Here is a 20310-nt window from a genome sequence, read left to right as displayed (position 1 = left end):
CAGATAATTTCGGTTTTCGGATACAACATATAGGCCTAGGCCCACTTACGTTACAATGGCTGTAGCCTAGGCTAACTATAGTCTAAAGTAAATAAAATGACTAGAAAAGTAAGATGTACCACTGAATAATAAATACGGGGTACTGTAATAAGTTCCCACCCATGGTGCCGTCTGCAATTCTGCTTGCAGGAGAGGGTTCGCAAAGTAAACAGCGCAGATAAAAATCACAAGGCAGACAAACAACTAGACTTCCCATGCTAAAGGTCGGGTGCGATCTGTGAGGTTCGTGTCGGCTCAGGTCAGAGACTTCGCGCACTAAATGTTGATGAGGTTTTAAAAAAAAAAGCGCTGTTTTTGGATGTGTTTTGGTTTTCAGATTACTCAACTTGTACAAGCTGTACTTGGATGGAGGTCCTGCAATTGAGTGCAGATCTTTGTGTTGAAGCTAGAAGAAAATCATTGTCCAACTGGATGATTTAAACATATTTTCCTTACCTGGTAAGGAAATTGCTGGGATCCACAATTGCAGGGATCGCTGCTGTTCATAATTTACATGAACAATTTGGACTTTGGAATCAAAAGTACAATTTCTAAATGTGTGAATGACACCAAACTGGGGAGAAATAGTCAATACTGAGGAGGACCACAACAAATTACAGGAGGACATTAATAATCTTGCAGAATGGGTAAATAATTGGCAAATGAAATTCATCACATAAATGTGGGGCAGTAGATTTTGGTAGGAAGAATAGGGAGGTCACACATTACTTGGAAGGTACAAGTATAGGTGGGGTAGAGGGACAATAGAATCTTGAACTACAAATACACCAATCACTAAAAGTCATGTTACAGGTTAGCAAGGCTATTAAAAAAAGCAAACTAAGCACTAGGCTTTATTTCTAGAGGGATAGAATTGAAAAGTAGGGAAGTTATGCTAAACCTGCATCTTTAGACCACATTTAGGGCACTGGTGCAGTTCTGTTCACTCTATTACTAAAAGGATATCGAGGCACTGGAGAGGGTGCAGAGAAGATTTACAAGGATAACATGAGAAAAGGTGTGGGTGTACATATCAGGAAAGGATTGATAGGCAGGGTCCCTTTTCTCTTGAAAAAAGGCTGAGGGGGTGACCTGATAGAGGTCTTTAAAATTATGAAAAGTTCTGAAAGTGGATACAGAGAGAATGTTTTTTTTTAGGGAAGAACCTAACTAGAGGCCATCAATCCAAGATAAAAAGGAATACAATAGGGAATGCAGAAAAAAAAATTCTTCACCCATAGAGTGGTGAGAATGTGGAACTCATTGCCACAGGAAATGACTGAAGTGAATGGTATAGATGCATTTAAGGGGAAATTAGTCAAGCATTTGAGGGGGGGAAAGAATAGGCTATGATGGTAGATTTAGATGAGAAAAGTTGGGAGCAGTCTCAAGTGGAGCATAAGCCCTAGCATGGACAGGTCGGGCTGAATGGCCTGTTTCTGTGCCATTTATCCTATACAATTCTTATCTTTGAGATTTAAGTCCTGGGCTCTTTTGATTTCTCCCTGTCTCAGCAATGGTGGCTGTGCTTCAGCCAGTTCCGTCTTAAGTTCTAGAATTTTCTTCTTAAGCCTCTTCGCCTTTCTCCACACGACCAAGCTGCTCCTTAAAACGTAACTTAATTTGTCTTAATGTCTCCCTCTGTGCTTCTCTGTTAAACTTTGTCTGATTACACTCCAGTGAAACACCCTGGGGCTTTTTAAGCTACCTTTAAAGATGCTATTTCAATTTAAAGGTTGTTGTTTTTGAGTGAACAGGAGGTTCAGTTATCAGCTGACTCTGCCATTCTGAATAGTGGACTGGTGTGAGGCCCAAATTCTAATTAATCTTCAGGTTTTAGCAGTTCTGATCAATCATTAAGGATTCAAAGACCTCACAGAGGACCATAATTCTAAGCTCCAATAGGACAGTGAGTCTTAGTAAGGAGATGCCAACCAATAAGGTGAAAAGAAAGACTTGCATTTAAGAAGCATCTTCCATGGCTTCAGGTTGTCCCAATGTTCTTTACAGCCAACTAAGCACTACTGGAGTTTAGTTAATCTTGCGGGAAATTTAACATCCCAATTTATGCACAACAAGGCCCTTACAAATAGCAATGTAATAATGAACAGATCTGTTTTGGTGATATTGGTTGTGGGATAAATGCTGGTCAGGGAGAACTCCCCAGCTCTTCTTTGCAAGAGTGCCCTGGAATCTGAGTGGACAGGTTTAACATCTCTATCAAAAGACAGCATCTCCAACAGTCCCTCAATATTGCACTGGGAATATTAGTCTAGATTTTGTTCTCAAGCCTCCAGATTTAAAACCACAGCCTTCTGATTCAGCTACTTGGGCCATGAATGGCACTTATAGACGAGAGAGAGAGACTTTGAGATTTTTATGCAGGATTGCTATATTTAAAAGGGCAATATAAGTTGTGGATTTGTATAGATTTAGTTTTAAAAAGTCTTTCAAATGTTTATTTACTTTCCCAAAAGATTTATCCTCTCAACGAATGGCCTATAACAGAAACATTCAAACCGTGACAGTCTAAATAGGAAACTCAACTTCAGGCAGGGAATTCCTCCAGCGATTTGGCACCATTCCCATGTATCATAGCATAGATTCCCTGCTTAAAATGACAGCCAAAATCTTACTTTCCTTACCCTGCCTAACTCCTTCCTTCCTTGCATCACACCCCACCCACTCCTCACACACACACACACACACAAACACAAAGCCCCTTCCAAATGTCAATCAAATTCACAGCATCTAATACTTGGGATTTCCAAACACGCACACAATAAATACCTCGGACCAGAACAACTTCGAACTTCGATCCGGGGGTTTGGAAGAAGAGCATTAAAAGGAACAGCGAAACATTTTTTTTTATATAAAAACAGTCGTTTATCTTCAGGAGCATCCCGCATAAGTTTGGTGGCTGGGGGGACGGAAATCGCTGGCGTCGAGACTGTCTGGGTCACATTGTTTTTGTCAGTTTCAGGATGATTCTTGGAGTTTCTGGCTGGATGATGCTGTGCATTTTGGAACTGGTTTCTAGTGCGGACCAGGTAAGGGAGTTTGTACCTGGGGAAACGGCCTAAAGTTATTCTGAAATGTTTCCTTTTGAATATATGCACTGTGTTTTACTCTTAAACGGTATAAGAAAAAGAACGTAGTTTTATTAATATTTAAGATTTACAAAAAAATGTTTCACTGCTAATCTTGTCTCCTGGGATTGAAAGCATGTGGGGGATTTGCATGCCGGAGGTGTACTTGGCTGGTTTCTCAAGGAGAGGGAAGAAAGGACAATCGTATCTAATAAATTTGCAATTTAATGTGACAGGCTCTGCCACTAGCGGTGAAGTGCATTGATTTTTTTTTAAATTGTTAGCAAATTAGCAACCCTTTCTAGCCAGCCTCTGGACAAGCGGACGTGTCCCTGAATTAAGTGATTTATCTCAGTGAATGAGTTAAACTGGCAGTTTGCCATTGCATTTGATAAACTCGGTTATCCTAAGCAGGTTTTTGTCCCCCGCCCGCTTTCCATTAATTTAGGGTGATTTTCTCAGGTTTATATCATCAAATGGATACAGCAACTCAAAACACCTCCAGTGCAGCGCCCCCTGTTTCACTCGCATATCTGCAGAAATGCACTTTGATAACGCTCTCAGCTGGCTACCTGGGATCTTCCTTCTGAAATCTCAATTTTCATCTCTGCCGCCCTTATTTATCAGGTGACTAATACAGATGTGGACAATTTCAGGTCTGATTGCACAGCCATGTGATGTTAATACCCACATTCGCAAGCGGCATATTTGTGAACGTTAACCTTTTTTGAGCGTTTGTTGGTAAGATGAAAGAGTGTACACGTTTTATTTGATCATTTGTAGCTGCTTTAGTTACTGAATGGTTGGTGTATTAAATACACGCGCGTGAAGTACACTTGTGTGTGAGATTTCTACTAAAGTTGGTGCATGCGCACGCTTAAACAGTATCATACTAACTGTGCCTATGGCCAATCACAGATTAGACGACACTATTCTAATCATACAAAAGAGCTTTCTGCCCTTTTTGACTCTTTGTTCGTTGGCAGTTAGTTGCTGATGAATGGATGCTCACATGCATATGCAGAGCCAGCCCACTAGTCCCAGCTCACTTTAAGCAGGTACCAGACTTGAGCCAGTACCTGCAATACAACCGTGCCCTGTGTCCTCAGTTGTGCAGAGTGGGTGTAGGTGCATATATGTGTATACAGTACAGGGGTTTGTCTAAAAAATCTCTAGGTAGTGCCGCATTCCGGAACATGCAAACACAAGAATGAGAGCATTGTGCCACAACTGAGTAATTAAAGAGTGTATGTTTATGTGGAGTTTAAGGCATCATTTACTTTGGCACATAGAGAAGACTGGAGATAAGGGACAGTCAGAAGCTGTGATAAACATATGCAATTGGGCTCATTGCATTCAGCTGTAAAAGGCAGAGAAAGAACTTGCATTTATATAGCACCTTTCACAACCTCAGGACGTTTCAAAGTGCTTAACAACTTGTGTGGTACTTTTAAAGTGGAGTCACTGTGTAGGGAAACCCAGCAACCAATGTGCCTTTGGCAAAGTCCCACAAACAGCAAGAGAAACATGACCAGATCATATGTTTCAGTGATGGTTGTTGAGGGACTGGCCAGGCAATCAGTGAGAACTCCCCTGCTCTTCTTTGAAATGGCATTTTGGGAGTCCCCCTGAAAGGAAAGGCAGGGTTAATGTTTCATCCACAGCATCTCCAGCAGAGCAGGACTCCCTGTCTTGGAGTGTCAACTTGAATTATATGCTTTAGTCTCTACTGGAACTTGAACCCACAACCTTCATGACGAGGTGGATTAAGTGCTACACACTGAGTTATACCTGACATCTGAAGAGATTGCTGGACAACTTTTAACTTATTTCTTTTGATTAATACTTCGGATTAGCTTAGTTGATGTATCTCTGGAGAATGAGCAATTTTGTGTGTGTGTGTGTGTTGGTTGTTGGGGGCAGGGGAAGGTGAAAAGAGAGTAAATTTCTGTGGTGCTTTTGATGGTAAATATAACATGTTTGTCACTGTTGCATCGATATATAATCTGTTTCCATGCAAATTAATTACCTGATAACAATAAGTTAAAGTGCCTAGTTGTGAATTGGATGAAATTTTGGGGATACATTTATGCAGGAAATTGTGACATGTGGTAAGTGTAGGAAGCTTGAGAGGGATGGCTAACTGTGAACCAATGGCTTTCCACCACCAGGCATTTTCCTTATCCTGGATGGAATTTAATGCCCTCCCCCAAAGTGAGTTTGGCAGGTAGGGGCATTTAGTCAGTTGGGAGGGAGCTGGGTGGGAACCTCCCACCTTCCCACCTCTCCTCCAATTAAGTCAGGGGCGGAAAGGCTCGTGGACAGCCTTCCTGTCCAGATAATAATTGATGCCCTTAAAGTGGGCAATTAATGCCCACTTAGGGGCCTCATCCCACTGCCGGTGGTATTCAACCAGCACCAATGGGGTACTCACCATGCGGGACATCCAAAAAGCAAACCCTGTCAGGGTTGCTATTGGCTTCCTGGGTGGTGTGGTGGGGTCTCTTTTCCTCCCCCCACCCGGCCGATCAAAGGCACTTAGTACCTGGTTGAGGGACCCAGCATCGGGAAGGGGAGCCTGTTGAGACTCCCAGCCCTTCCTTCCACTGCACCACCCTCTACCCCCCCAAGTCAGTGTCATCTACTCCCTGCGATCCTCACCCACCTTTACTCACCTTTGGCTTTTAACCCTTGACGAGTATGTGTCGCTGGTGGGTGCATTTCTAACAGCTACCACCATTTGTGGTGGTGGTGCTGTCTGCAGTGGAAAGCTGTTGGCCAATTAGAGGCTCTTGTTGGGGGTGTTGGGGTTGTGGGATTTCTGCCACCATGGTGCTTGATCTCACAAAGGCTGCTGCTGGCCATTTAAATGCCTTCCCGGCACTTAATGTGGCAGCCCTTTCCCAATATTAGTGGATTAAGTTTCACCGCTCATATCTGGGCCTGTTACAGACTGATAGAGATTAAATACTATGATAAGTTAACCTCTCCATTATTGTTGCATTGTAAACTACCGGGATGGTAGAAGGCAGACTAGATGGAACATGGTTTTTTTTTTGTCTAGTGATTCCTACGTTAGTTAGTGTTCCAATTTAAAGATCAAAGAATCAAAAACAAATGAGTTGCTGGACATTCTGTCTTTATTGACCTCCTGTACATTCTGTAAACTATAAGATGGAAGGTCAGAAGTGGAGATTGTGCAATCATCAGCAAACATGTTCAGTACCATTCACAACTCCTCAGATACGGAAGCAGCCCCTGTGTAGCAAGACCAGCTCAACGTTCGAGCTTGAGCTGATAATGGCAAGTGACATTCATGCCATGCAAGTGCCAGGTAGTGATCACCTCCAACAAGATAGAATCTAATAATTTTCCCTTAATGTTCAATGGCATTACCATTGCTGAATCTCCCATTATCAATGTCCTGGGGGTTACCATTGAGCAAAAACTGAACTGGACCAGCCAAATAAATACTGTGGCTACAAGAGCAGGTCGGAGGTTGGGCATTCTGAGGTAAGTAACTCACCTCCTGACTCCCCAAAGCCTGTCCACCATCTACAAGACACAAGTCAGGAGTGTGATGGGATACTATACACTTTCCTGGATGAGTGCAGGACCAACAACACAAGCTTGGCACTATCCAGGACAAAGCAGCCCACCAACTTAAATGTTCACTCCCTCCACCACCGACGCACAGCGTGCACGATATATAAGATACACTGCAGCAACTCACCAAGGCTTCTTCAACATCACCTTCCAAACCCACAGCCTCTCCCAACTAGAAGGACAAGGGCAGCAGACGTATGGGAACAGCATCTCCTGCAAGTTCCACTCCAAGCCACGCACCATTTTGTTTTGGCACTGCATCACTGTTCATTCACTGTCACAAGATCAAAATCCAGGAGCTCCCTCCCTTACAGCACCAGATGGACTGCAGTGGTTCAAGAAGGTGGCTCGTCACCACCCTCCTCAAGGGCAATTAGGAATGGGTAAAAACTGTTGGCCTTGCCAGGAATGCTCATTTCTCATGAAAGAATTTTAAAAGAACAAGAATTTGCTGACTGGCCTCACTTCAGGATATGAATATTTTGGAATTAAAGACCTGGGGCGGTGGTGGGGGGGTGCGGTGCGGTGATGATGGTGGCGGGGGGAAAGAATAACTAACAGGGTACAGCTGCACATCTTGTAATGTCTGGACTGAAATGGTGGGGGGGGGGGGGGGGAGAAAAAAGTTTTATCGGACCTCATGTCACCAGGGATTCAGAGAAATGTGAGAGGCTGAATGACCTAAAAGAATGGTGGGAATCAAGAAGCAATGAAAACCAGGGGTGAAGGTGACAAAGGTTGAAGTTGTGCTACGTTACAGAACTCTAACGCCCAATGGAAGAAATCTGTCCATTAATTACTGCTGGGACAGGAGGTAATCATCCCTGTGACATCTTTGATTATTGTAAGTTTGCTCCCAATTCCTGTATAGTACCAGTCATTCAATGCAGATAGATCTCAGTCATGTTCAATTTGATATGGTTGATATTTTACTCTATAGCATTTATCCAGTGCAGAAGTTGCATTTATATCCCAAACCACCACGCTCATTCAGGTACTTTTGCAGTGTAGCTAAACATGATGCAAACACTACAGCCACACCAATACAAAAGTAACTTTTATTAGTTGTCAGTCTTGGCTCAGTGGTAGTTCTCTTGTATCTGAATCAGACGGTTGTGCGCTCAATTTCCAACACCTTAAGACTTGAGCACAAAACCTAGGCTAACACTCCAGTGCAATACTGCAATGTCAAAGTTGCAGTCTTTCAGATGAGATGCTAAACCAAGACATGTCTACAATCTCGGGTAGATGTACAAGATACCATGGCACTATTCAAAGAAAAACAGAGGAGTCCTGGCCAATATTTATCCCTCAATTGACATTACTGAAACATATTATCTGATCATCAGTTCATTGCTGTTTGTGGGAGCTTGCTCTGTGCAAATAAATATTGGCCAGGACTCCTCTGTTCTTCTTTTAATAGTGCCATGGTATCTTGTACATCTACCCGAGATTGTAGACATGTCTTGGTTTAGCATCTCATCTGAAAGACTGCAACTTTGACATTGCAGTATTGCACTGGAGTGTTAGCCTAGGTTTTGTGCTCAAGTCTTAAGGTGTTGGAAATTGAGTGCACAACCGTCTGATTCAGATACAAGAGAACTACCACTGAGCCAAGACTGACAGCTAATAAAAGTTACTTCTGTCCTACTTTATGATGGTGACTACCCTACAAAAGTACTTAATTGGCTGCAAAACCCCTTTGGGACAGCCTGAGGTTATGAAAGGTGCTATATAAATGCAAGTTCTTTCCTTATTCCCCAGCAAGGGAAAAAAACAAGCAAATGTGAAGTAGAGGCAATGCTATCCCAGATTCCATAGTCAGTGAAAGGGCTAAATTAAAAATGGAACCAATGTTCCTATAATTTTATTTATATCTATCCCTTCAGAGAAGCGCCTGATTTCCGCTTGGCAACTGGAACGTTCTGCCAGTTGAAATCAGGCACTCACTATGGGTATTGTTGATGTTGTGCAATAGTATAAAATTGACGATGGTGAATCAGTGGCCCATTTTGTGTATCTCCTTATTCAGTTCACTCCATGGGAAATAAAATTGGTAGAGCTATAAAAGGTACTGCTCATTCACTCACCATTTTACACTATTGCACAAAGTTAAAGTGACTTCCAGTGAGTGAGAGACAGACCCACATCCTATCATCGTATTACATAATTCCTGAAATTCTCACTCTGGCAAGGTACAGATTGGAATTGATTTTCTGAGCAATTTAGACTTACCAGAATGGTACTATGGATGAGGAACTTCAGTTACTTGGAGAGGCTAGAGGAGATGGGACTGTTCTCCTTGTAGCAAAGAAAGTTAGGAAGCAATTCAATATAGCTGTTCAAAATGAAGGGATATTGATAAAATAAACCAAGAGAACCTGTTTCTAGTGGCAAAAACCTTGGTAACCAGCGGAGACAGGCTTGAAATAAATGACAAAAGAACCAGGCATGAGATGAATTTTTTTTTAATGCAGCAAGCTGATGTGATTTGGAGTGCACTGCCTGGAAGAATGGTTGAAGTAGATTCAGTAGCAACTTTCAAAAGAGAATTGTGATATATACTTGAAGCAGAAAAGTTTGTAGGTTTACGGGAATAATTGATCAATTCTTTCAAAGGGCCAGTAAAGACATGATGGGCTGAATGGCCTACCTTGCTGCATGATTCAATGAGACACTCATGTTGGATTCATGGAAGCATGTTCTGGCAATTTGGCATGTTATTGACATAAGCCCATACTTGATGCAATGCAGGTGACCTCAAAAGATGGTGATGGGTGTGTACAAAGCTATTCTCTGCAGTGTCTTTGGCCCTATGTAAAACACTGAGGGCTGAATTTTATCACCATCAAAACGCATTTTGATAGATTGAGCTGACCCCTTGCCAGCTGGTAGCAGGTCCCGGTGGGTGTGTGGAGTGGTGGCCATTTTGCCTACAGCCTCCAATTAACAGGCCACCAGTGAGACTGCCATTCAATGGAGGATGGCAGCCCACCTCCCAGTACTGTTGGCGCAATCAGAGGGCTGGCAGCCTGGGCAGTGCCACCACTGGTGGCGGGCTACTCTGGAGACTTTGGGACAAGGAAAAGGGCACCGCCATGCCGAGGCATCCTCAAAGATGAGGTATGTTTCTTTTGCCAAGTCCTGGTGATCGGGTTGGGGGGATGGAGTCATGTTCCAGTCTTAGCTGCGGGGTATCCATTGCAATGAGGTGCTGGCACCTCCTGATGCTGGTAAAATGGCAGCAGAGGTGGAAAATAACCCCTCATTGAGCACTTAAGTGGCTCAATTGGCCACCCAGTGTAGAGTGGTTGTGTCACTGAGGACCCTGCCGCTGGTAATTATGCAGCAGGGTGGTGTTGGGCTCTCTGCTGGCATCTTCCTCTACCATATTACAAGCCTTCCCATCTCGACAGGGTTGGTAAAATTTGGCCCTGAGTTCCAGTTCGTGTTCTTGCAACAAAACGGAGACTTGGATTTTATGGTCTGACAAGCTGGGCATGGTTCTTTTTGATCTTTCTATAAACAGGGATAGATGCATGACTAAGTGGGATTAGGATTGAGAAACATAAGTAAGAGTAAAATTAATAATCGGTGCGTGGAATGCATTGACACCATATGAATGTCACGCTGAGGAACCAAGAAATTAGCTGATCCGGTTCTGCCCAGGCGGTAAGACCATGTTCCTCGGAATCGAACAGTTTGAACATAAGAACAGAGAACTTTTAGCAGTGTCCTGTAAGAAATTGCTTCTAATAGCCTTATGAAATTTTATTTTTATTGAATATTATAGAAGTAGCTCACACTCCCTCTTCTGAAAAAGCTTCCATAGCAGCTTGCATGCTGAGAAACATAAGTGTGGCCTGTTGCCTCTGACAGAGAGATGTCTCTAGCACCAGCATGGAAACCATAACCCTGATGAGATTGGATCTCATGACCCATATGAGAACCAACTGTCTGAGTAAAGGTTTAAAAGCAGCTCTCAAGAGGGGGAAAGAATAATTTCGGGCAGGTAAGAGTTTTTGGTGGTGATTCATGCTGGCTTCAGCCTAACACCAGCACCAGTAAACTGTTCTGAGCAGGCTGCCACCACTTGCTGTGAAGATCAGCAACCCCCCCACATCCGCTGACTCTCATTCTTGGGGACCGGTAAACGTTCTTGCCTGCCACAGGTTGTGATTGCTTTTTTTTTTTTCTGTCCATTTAACTCGTAAATCATATTTAAACTCTAAATAAGTTAGTTCAATGTCACTAATGAGCTCACCCCCTCTTATTGGGTAATCTGTGACTCCCGGGTCAAAATCTTGCAAGCCACTACCATGAATTGTGTATGGTTTAGAAATATAGAAAGATTGAAAATAGGAGCAGGAGTAGACCATTCGGCCCTTCAAGCCTGCTCCACCATTCAGTATGATCATGGCTGATCCTCTATCTCAACGCCGTGCTCTCTCCAGACCACTTGACACCTTTTAGTGTCCAGAAATCTGTCTATTTCCCTCTTAAATATATTCAGCGAATTGGCCTCCACAGCCCTTCCACAAGTTCACCACCCTCTGAGTGAAGAAGTTTCTACTAATTTCAGTTCTAAATGGCCTATCCCATATGCTAAGACTGTGACCTCTTTTTCTGGGCTCCCCCAGCCAGAGAAAATATCATCCCTGCATCCAGCCTGTTCATCCCTGTCAGAATTTTATACATTTCAATGAGATCCCCTCCCATTCTTCTAAACTCCAATGAATACAGAACTGGTCGGCCTGATCTTTCCTCATATGACAACCCTACCATCCCAGGAATCAGTCTGGTGAACCTTTGCTGCACTCCCTCTATGGCAAGAATATCCTTTCTTAGGTAAGGAGACCAAAACTGCACACAGTACTCCAGGTGTGGCCTCACCAAGTTGCAGTAAGACATCTTGTTCCTGTACTCAAGTCTTGCAATAAAGGCTAACATACCATTTGCCTCCTTAACTACTTGTTGGTTTATTGGAATGATGCAAGCTTACTAGTTTCCATTAATAGGAATTAATGATCCAATTGGGTTCAAATCCCACTGTGACAGTTTTGAGAATTCTGTTTTGAAATTAAAAGCTAATATCAGAAAGTGACCAAGAATTTGTTGAATGTCGTTTTAAGAACCTAATTTAAATGTTTTTGCTTCCTGTATCCATTTGTGATGGTGGTAAGTGCAGAGAGATGGGTGGAGGAAAACTCTGTAAACCACTATCCCACAGCCTATCATTTACTTTCCTTAATTATAAATAGCTTGCTGACAAAAAAATCATTCTTGGAATATGGATTTTGCTGGCAACTTCTGGTGTGTAATTGCCTGCCACATTTCCTACAATACGACAGTCTGTAAACTTCAGAAAGTGCATCGTTGGCTGTAAAACACTTGGGTTGGAGCGGTAGTGATCGGAGTTATATAAACATAAGGTCTTCTTATCTTTCTTTTCAGAGGTTTACACTGACTACATATTGATATGTCTCTTGTATACGATGCTTGGATAACACTGGCAGGATCATGTAGTGATACAGCAACATTTAGTTACATTTCTGTGTGATTATATAGAACACCAATTAACAATTTTCAGAAATCCTGGGGTGTGCAGACTGCAATTTAGTTCAGTGTTGGACTAAAAATAGCATCTACAAGGATCACTGTTAGCAGGGTTGTACCTAGACTGGTATAATAACATTAGAAACTTCAGAGCCCAGGTGGGGTGTGTCTACTAACAAAGGTTGTGGCACATTGTGACTGCTCTAGTCTGTCTATGGTTACCTTTGGATTATATCACTGTTCCTGGGAGTAACGTGAATGGGTGAGATGTGTAATCCTATCCTCTAATTCTTTCTCTCTCTGTGTGTGGTGTATGCAGGTGTTGGAGGGGTTCCTGTCATAAAGGCATCAGGAATGTGGTCCAAAGTGTTCGGTATATTTCCAGCTTTAGAAGGTGTTCTATGCTCTGACAAAGCTGTGCCTTAATTATATGTTCCACTGGAGACATGGGGATAAGGGAGAGAGAACTTAAATCAAAATTTAGTTTGTTTTACTGTATGTGCCTCATGTGTTTGAACTTATGCTAATGTTCTAATGTGCATTTAAGGTAACTTGTCTAGAAATATGCCTTGTAATGAATATTGAGCAATTTTTAAAAAATCTTTCATGGGATGTGGGTGGCAAAACCAGTATTTGTTGGCCATTCCTAATTACCCTTGAACTTAGTGGTTTGCTGGGTCATTTCAGAGGGCAGTTAAGAGTCAGCAATATTGCCTTGGGTCTGGAGTCACATATAGATTAGATCAGGTAAGGACAGCAGATTCCCTTCCCTAGAGGACATGAGTGAACCAGATGGGTTTTTACAATGAACAAGGATGGTTGGCATGGTCACCATCACTGAGAGAGGCTTTATGTTCTAGATTTATTAATTTAATTTAAGTTCCACCAGCTGCCTTGGTGGGATTTGAACTCATATCCACAGAGCATTAGCCTGGGCCTCTGGGTTACTAGTCCAGCAACTTACCACAAGGCCACCATCTCCCTATTGTGGCCATTATTGCTTGGGGCAGTCAACGTGCGAGTCTGGGTGTGAGACTTCATGACCGATCAACAGTAGGTGTCAACTGTAGCTCATTTGGTAGCACTCTGACCTCTGAGTCAGAAGGTCATGGGTTTAAGTCCAACTCCAGAGACTTGAGCCCAGAATCTAGGCTGGCACTCCAGTGCAGTTCTGAGGGATTGCTGCCTGGTTGGAGGTGCTGTCTTTTGGATGAGATATGAAATCAAGGCACTGCCTGCAATCCCAGGTAGATATTAAAGATCCAATGGCGCTTCTGGAATAAGAGCAAATAAGTTCTTCTTGGTAAAAGCAAAATACCATGGATGCTAGAATTTTTTTTATTCATTTGTGGGATGTGGGTGTCACTGGCTAGGCCCAGCATTTATTGCCCATCCCTAATTGCCCTTGTTCAGAGGGCATTTAAGAGTCAGCCACATTGCTGTGGGGTTGGAGTCACATGTTGGTCAGACCAGGTGAGGATGACAGATTTCCTTCCCTAAAGGACATTAGTGAACCAGATGGGTTTTTACAACAATCAGCAATGGTTTCATGGTCATCATCAGACTTTTAATTCCAGATTTTTTTTATTGAATTCAAATTCCACCATCTGCAATGGTGGGATTCAAACCCAGGCCCCCCAGAGCATTACCCTGGGTCTCTGGATTCCTAGTCCAGTGACAATACCACTACACCATCAGCTCCCCTCCCTAGCATATGTGGAGAGAGAAATTGAGCAAATGTTTTGAGTATGTATGACTTTTCTACAGAGCTCATTCTGACTAGAAATGTTAACTCTGTTTCTGTCTGCACAGATGCTGCCAGACCTGCTGAGATTTTCCAGCATTTTCTGTCTTTACTTAAGTGCTTCCTGGTGTCCTGGCTAATATTTATTGCTCAACCAACGTCACAAAAAAAACAGATTATCCAATTATTATCATATTGCTGTTTGTGAGAGCTTGCTGTGCAGAGAGTGTTTGTGGTTTCTAAATTGCAACCTTGATGACACTTCAAAAAGTATTTTGTTGATTGTAAAAAGCTTTGGAATGTCCTGAGGTTGTGAAAGGTGCTACATAAATGGAAGTACTGCTGCTTTCTGTAAGGTCTCAAACAGGTTGAGAGATTGCCTCATGTGCTATTGACAGCCAGGCCTGATACAGTCTGTATGAGGTCTATGTGCCAGTGGAATCCATATGGGGTGGGTGCTTCAAGCCAACCAAGAAAACCCACAAAGGGCTCTTTCTAAAACTTCCAATGTAAATATTTAGCTTCACGGCTGCGCCATTTTGTACACAAAATTAAATGAGTCACTTTGTCATTTGTTACAATTAGGGCATAAATTTTGAAGGTCAGATTGTCTGTTGGTTCTTCAGTGGGAAGTGTCGGGGAGACGAGTGTTCAAAGTTTTTAATTATGGGTTTTGTTATAGGGTCTAGGCATGTTAGCCAAAGCAAGGGCTGTCAGCAAAACCTTTTTTTTCTATTCTGAGCATTCCATTTAGCCTGTTTTGCTTAAGGATGTGCTTGATGGAGTCGTTTGGGAATCTCTTCAAACCCCAGTCAAGTCATGTTTTACACACCTCAGCAGATCTGCCATGTGCTCTACAGTGTGTTCAGACTACGTTGGAAACGTCCTGGAAATCTCTCTACATAACAACAGGGGAGTTGCAGGTTGTTAAAGCTTTCGTGTGAAAGTTGCCATGAGTGAAGGAGATGGTGCACACTAGTTGTTTGATCGGCCCAGCATGGCACTCTTTGCAGATGTGCACGTTCACAGTCCGTAGGGCGAATTTTCCAGGGGCCGTATTCGTTGCACCACCCCAGCCTCCCCCACCAGTCGAAAAATCAGTCGCCACCTTGTATTCTTTCAATCAGACTGTCGTGCAGGGATAATATGATGGGGGCAGCCTGAGTGAGGTGAGATTAGGACTTCTGACCCTCAGGGACAGGGAAGTCACACCCTCAAGAGCTGCTGGCCAATCTGGTTGGCCAGCAGCTCTGTAGCCCCAGCAGCGCCTAAAGCCAGTAGTGGCCACTGCTGTCACTGCACACAGGCCCCAGGAAGGAAAAACGAACACGGATATTGGTCTTTAACGTAATTGTGTCAGAGAGGCACTGGAGATCCCAGTGGGTTAGGTGGGGGGAGAGGGTTGGGTTATACAGGCAAGTGGGGGAGACACAAAGCGGAGGTACTGTCTTGTAGGGAGGAGGGTGTCCCTGATGGGCACAGGGGGTCCACCCTGCCCAAAAGGTGGTATGCCCCTCTCCTTCATGCCCTTACCTGTGCAGTAAAACCTGCCAGACTAGCCACCGTCCTTCCCCAGACATTGTGGCCGAGCTGGATGAGATCCTTAAGTGGTTATTGATCAGCCACATAAGATCCTTAATCGGCCTAAGCGCTGGGCTGGCTGATGCCTGGCTCATGCCGCCTGTAATATGGGGGTCAGCTTGGGCATAAACTGGAAGGCAGCGGGCTGGCTACCAGCTTTACTTTACTTGCTCCCACCAACTCACCCACCCCTCACCCAATTTCAAATACACCAGTGTGGGGTGGGGGGGGGGGGGGGGCTTAAAATTCACCCCATATTTGTAATTTGTACAGCTGTATAATGCCACTGGGGCTTTTTTAATAATGTGCATAATACATGTACCTTAGTGATTTCAATTCTCTTGAGTTGAGTGTTCGAGCATTCTCACTTGAGTTGCAAGCTCATAGTATCCAGGTTGGTGCTTCCAGTACAGTACTGAGGGAATGCTGCACTGTCGGAGGTGCCATCTTTCGAATAATACATGAAACAAAGCACCTGTCTGGCCTCTCGGGTGGATGTAAGAAATCCAATTGCAATATTTTGTAGCAGAGCAGGGGCATTTTCCTTGGTGTCCTGCTCAAAATTGATCCCTCAACTAACGTCACTAAAACAAATTATCTGGTCGTTATCATGTTGCTGTTTGTGGGAGCTTGCTGTGTGCACATTAGTGATCACGTTTCCTTGTATTGCAACAGTGACTACACTTCAAAAATACTTCATTGGCTGGAAAGCTGAAGTTTGAAATGTGTTATGAGGGCATTTATGGCATCTCATTTTATTGAGCTGAACTTTGCACTGGAGGGCATTTGTAGGCCTCATGTCATAAATGGGGTCAGCAATCTGCTTAGTTTTTGTGTTTGCACAACTTTATGAATCAGTTTTTCTGACAAAGGGTCTTGAATCTGAAGAATGTTGGAAAAGATATCATGCCTGAGGTACCCATAGGTATTTTGAGGTTTGAGATATTACTGTGAAGATTTGGAGAGCTGATCCATTACTGGGTGAGCTAAAGCCTTGGACAAGCACCACAGGAAGCAGAGCATTCAATTCAGTTGGATTTTCAGACATCCCTTTCCCTGCCGCTGTGGTCCCCATGCCATGCAATTTGTTAGACGTATACCATCTTGAAGGAAGAGGATTCGGCTATTTAGCACCTCAAGCATGTTTCAATATTCAATGTAAATATAGAATACAATTTGTCCAAATTGAGCAAAATCTTAAGAAAGCAAACCATTGCTACATATACGTAGCACCTTTCATACACCTAGGCTAACACACAGTACTTCACATCCAATGAAATACAAGAAACATTTCAGAATCATCTCACTAAGGTAACGTTATCCAGGCAGGGCAGAGCTTGAAACTATGTCTAGAGAATTTTTTTTTTCTTTAATGAGATGTGAGCTTCACTGCAAGGCCAGTACTTATTATCCATCCCTAACTGTCCTTGAAGGTGATGGTGAGTGCCTCCTTGAGCCACTCCGGTCCATCTGGTGTAGGAACCCCCCCACCCCCAGTGCTGTTACGAAGGGAGTTCCAGTATTTTGACCCAGCAACAGTGAAGGAACAGTGATATCATTCCAAGTCAGGATGACGTGTGGCTTAGAGGGGAACTTAGTGGTGTTTCCATGTGTCTGCTGCCTTTGTCCTTCTAGGCAGTAGAGTCACAGGTCTGGTGATGCTAACTCATCCTTAGTGTCATTAACACCCGTTGGTGCACTCTCCTCGCACACCCGAGCTTCACCTTCAAAACACACTTTCAGATCTTCGGGGCTGTGTCAAGCAGAACACCACTGCTCCAAAGGCCAGCAGTGAGGAGTCAGATCTTTACAGCTGCTTTCAAGCCCACTTTGCTTTGAGTCTGCTCCTTTTGTAGCACTTTCCTTACTTTACTTCTGGAAGTTCCTGGGACCTTTCTCCTGACCCCCTTGCTATGTGCTGCTCAGTGGGCCGCCTCCTTTATAACGTTGCTCCTGCTCAGGTCACCTGACCTGTAGTTTTGTGCCATTTGGCTGGGTTTTGGGCCCTTTAAGGCCTTTTATTTTCTCTGTGCATGTGCACATGGCCATCCCCCAGCCGAAGGAATGATAGAAGACAAACCACGCATATGGTGGCCAGTTCCCGGCTGGCACATGCGCAAAGGACCTTTGGAGAGGCTGCAGCCTGCCGGGAACTTTAGTTCCATGGCAGCGGCAGTGGTGGCGAGTTCCTCTGGCTTGGGGGTGGGAGGGAGTGGTGAGCCGGGGCTGTTTGGGGGGAGCCAGAGCTTTGGGGGGAATTGCAGGGTTGTTGCTGGAGGCGCTGGAGTGGTGCTCTGGCTCACTTTGGCAGCACTACACCACTGCCCATCATCTACCATTATAATATTTAACCCTGAGAGAAGCAGATAAAAATGTAGGTGATTAAACAACTCACTCAAGTGAGTTAAAATTGAGGGGAGGGGGACCAAGTGAATTCCTTCAAAACAAGCTTTCTAACGTTGGTTTATTTTAAAGCTCTCCTTTTTCAATGTCTGGCCCATACAACTCATATTCCTCAGCTTTTTACTACAAGGCCTTGGCCAAATAGCCAGTTATCTTAAGTGTTTAATTTTCAACAATACAGCCAAGCTTGGTTCTATTCTCCTGACACTTTCATAGCTGCATTTTTTCAGCAGGAGTTGCTAGACGGTGGTCTAGCATGTAGCAATGTTAGGTTATTTAACTCCTCCCTAAAATAGGTGCCAATTTATAGTCCATTTGCCTTGGCTGGGATTGGGAAATGCGGTACAACAACAACTTTCATTTATATCGTTGCTTTATTGTAGTAAACCGCTCCGAGGTGTGTAACAGGAGCAGTATCAAACTTCATTTGACACCGAGTCACAAAAGTAGATATTAGGACAAGGGTGGGTTTTAAGGGGAGTGTAAGTACCATGGAAAGAGGGAATCATTTTTTTCTTTATTTTTGCATGGGATGTGGGTGTTACTGATGAGGCCAACTTTTTTGTCCATCTCTAATTGCCTTTGAAGTGGCTTGCTCAGCCTTTGCAGAGGACAGTTAAGAGTCAACCACATTGCTTTGGGTCTGGAGTCACATGTAGGCCAGACCAGGTAAGTATGGCAGATTTATTCCCCTAAAGGGCATTAGTAATGGATTTTACAACACCCAATGATGGTTGTCATGGTCGCCATTACTGAGACCAGCTTTATTAATTGAATTTAAATTCCACTAGCTATCTTAGTGGGATTTGAACCCATGTCCCCAGAGTATTAGACTGGGTCTCTGGATTACTAATCCAGTGACATTATCACTATGCCACCATCTCCCTCCAGTTCCAGAGCCTAGGACCTAAACAGTTGAAGGCACGGCCCCCTTTGGTGGGGTGAAGGAAATAAGGGTTTGCAAGAATTGCGGTTCCTCAGATTTTTAAATTCTCACCCTTGTGCTCAAGTCTCTCCATGGCCTTGCCCCTCCCTATCTTTGTAACCTCTGTCAGCACGACAATCCTCCAGGGTCTCTGTGTTTCTCCAACTGCCATGAATTCAAGCCCCTTCCTGTTCAATGGAATTCTGTTCAATACCAGACTGTACATGTAAGCAATATATCATTGGAGCCTTGCCTGACCTTTACTGGATGCCCTCCTTTTGCTGGTACAAGCCAAGAATGGGAGGTCAACACTATGTGATTATGTTAGTGAAATGTTTAAATGTCTGTATAAATTTAACAAATGTCTGCTCAGTAAAAATTTTGTTCAAATTTTGCAGAATGTTATTTTATTTAAGATGTTTCTCCTAGAGTGGGAGGAGGTGTGTTTGAACCTACTCAATTGCCAGTGCCGACTTGACTCAGGGATAATGACGCCTTAGCTTAGTTGGAAATGCTATAAGCTTAATGCCAAAAGCTTATGGGTTTGTGCAATTGTACCAGGGCCTAAGCACAAATCCAAGCCAAAGCCAGACTGAGGGGAGTGTTGCTGCTGTCCTTCAGGTGAGAGCAGGCTAGGCCGAGATCACCTTGGATACGTCGGTACCTGGTAACATTAATTCATTGGAGGTTGTTCTCCTGGACTAGTTTTGGTCACATGAGGGGGGTCAGAGAGAAATTTTAAAGATTTTATTTCCCTTCCATAATTGCGTGAGTTTTGACTTTTTTTTGTTTCGTTGCTTCCAGAAGATTGCGTGGATTGGTGGAGAATCTTTACATTTTTGATGTATAGGATATCACAGCTGTGTGGGACAGGCTGGATGACCAGAGGGTTTTGTCCTCTGTGTCATAACAGGGAAATATGTTAGACAGAGGCCCCACTCATATGTAATGATATATGTAATGAGAAGCTATTAGTATTGGAATGAAGTCAGATGGGCTGAATAACCTGCTGTTTCACTCATTAACTTAAAGGACACCACCTATTGTAATGATTTCAGAATCGATGGCATTGTACAGTCAAACAGTCTATCACAGTGAACTTGTAGACTCGGCAGCCCTGTGCGCTCACCTTGAGTACAGTAAAACACAATTTGCAAAGGATTTAGATTTAAGTACAAATACCTGGGTTTTTTGAAAGATTGGAAGCATTCCATTCCCAAAGTAAACAAATCCCCCCTCTCCTGTATAATTTTCAGATCTAATTCCACACTAATTACGCGCTTGCATTAAAATAGTTTTGTCTTTTAAGTTCTTGAAGAGCATTGTTGTCAAGCCTTTAATTAAATAAGAATTGAGTAAAGTTAGTG

General features: G+C 43.4%; 1 protein-coding gene across 3 annotated transcripts in view; it reads left to right on the top strand.

The window, feature by feature from the left end:
• The first annotated feature begins 2873 nt into the window (after positions 1-2873).
• LOC121292733 (fibulin-7-like) overlaps positions 2874-20310 on the top strand; it is a 42460-nt gene continuing 25023 nt past the window's right edge. For all 3 annotated transcript variants that reach the window (XM_041215075.1, XM_041215074.1, XM_041215073.1), the window contains exon 1: positions 2874-3089. In XM_041215075.1, coding sequence (XP_041071009.1) covers positions 3024-3089 — 66 coding nt within the window. In that variant the 5' untranslated portion in view covers positions 2874-3023. The remainder of the gene's footprint in view (positions 3090-20310) is intronic.

The sequence above is a fragment of the Carcharodon carcharias genome, chromosome 20, assembly GCF_017639515.1.
Source record: "Carcharodon carcharias isolate sCarCar2 chromosome 20, sCarCar2.pri, whole genome shotgun sequence".
NCBI classification, from domain to species: Eukaryota; Metazoa; Chordata; class Chondrichthyes; order Lamniformes; family Lamnidae; genus Carcharodon; species Carcharodon carcharias.
Note: the sequence above shows the minus strand (reverse complement) of the source record. Positions and strands in the feature narration are given on the sequence as shown.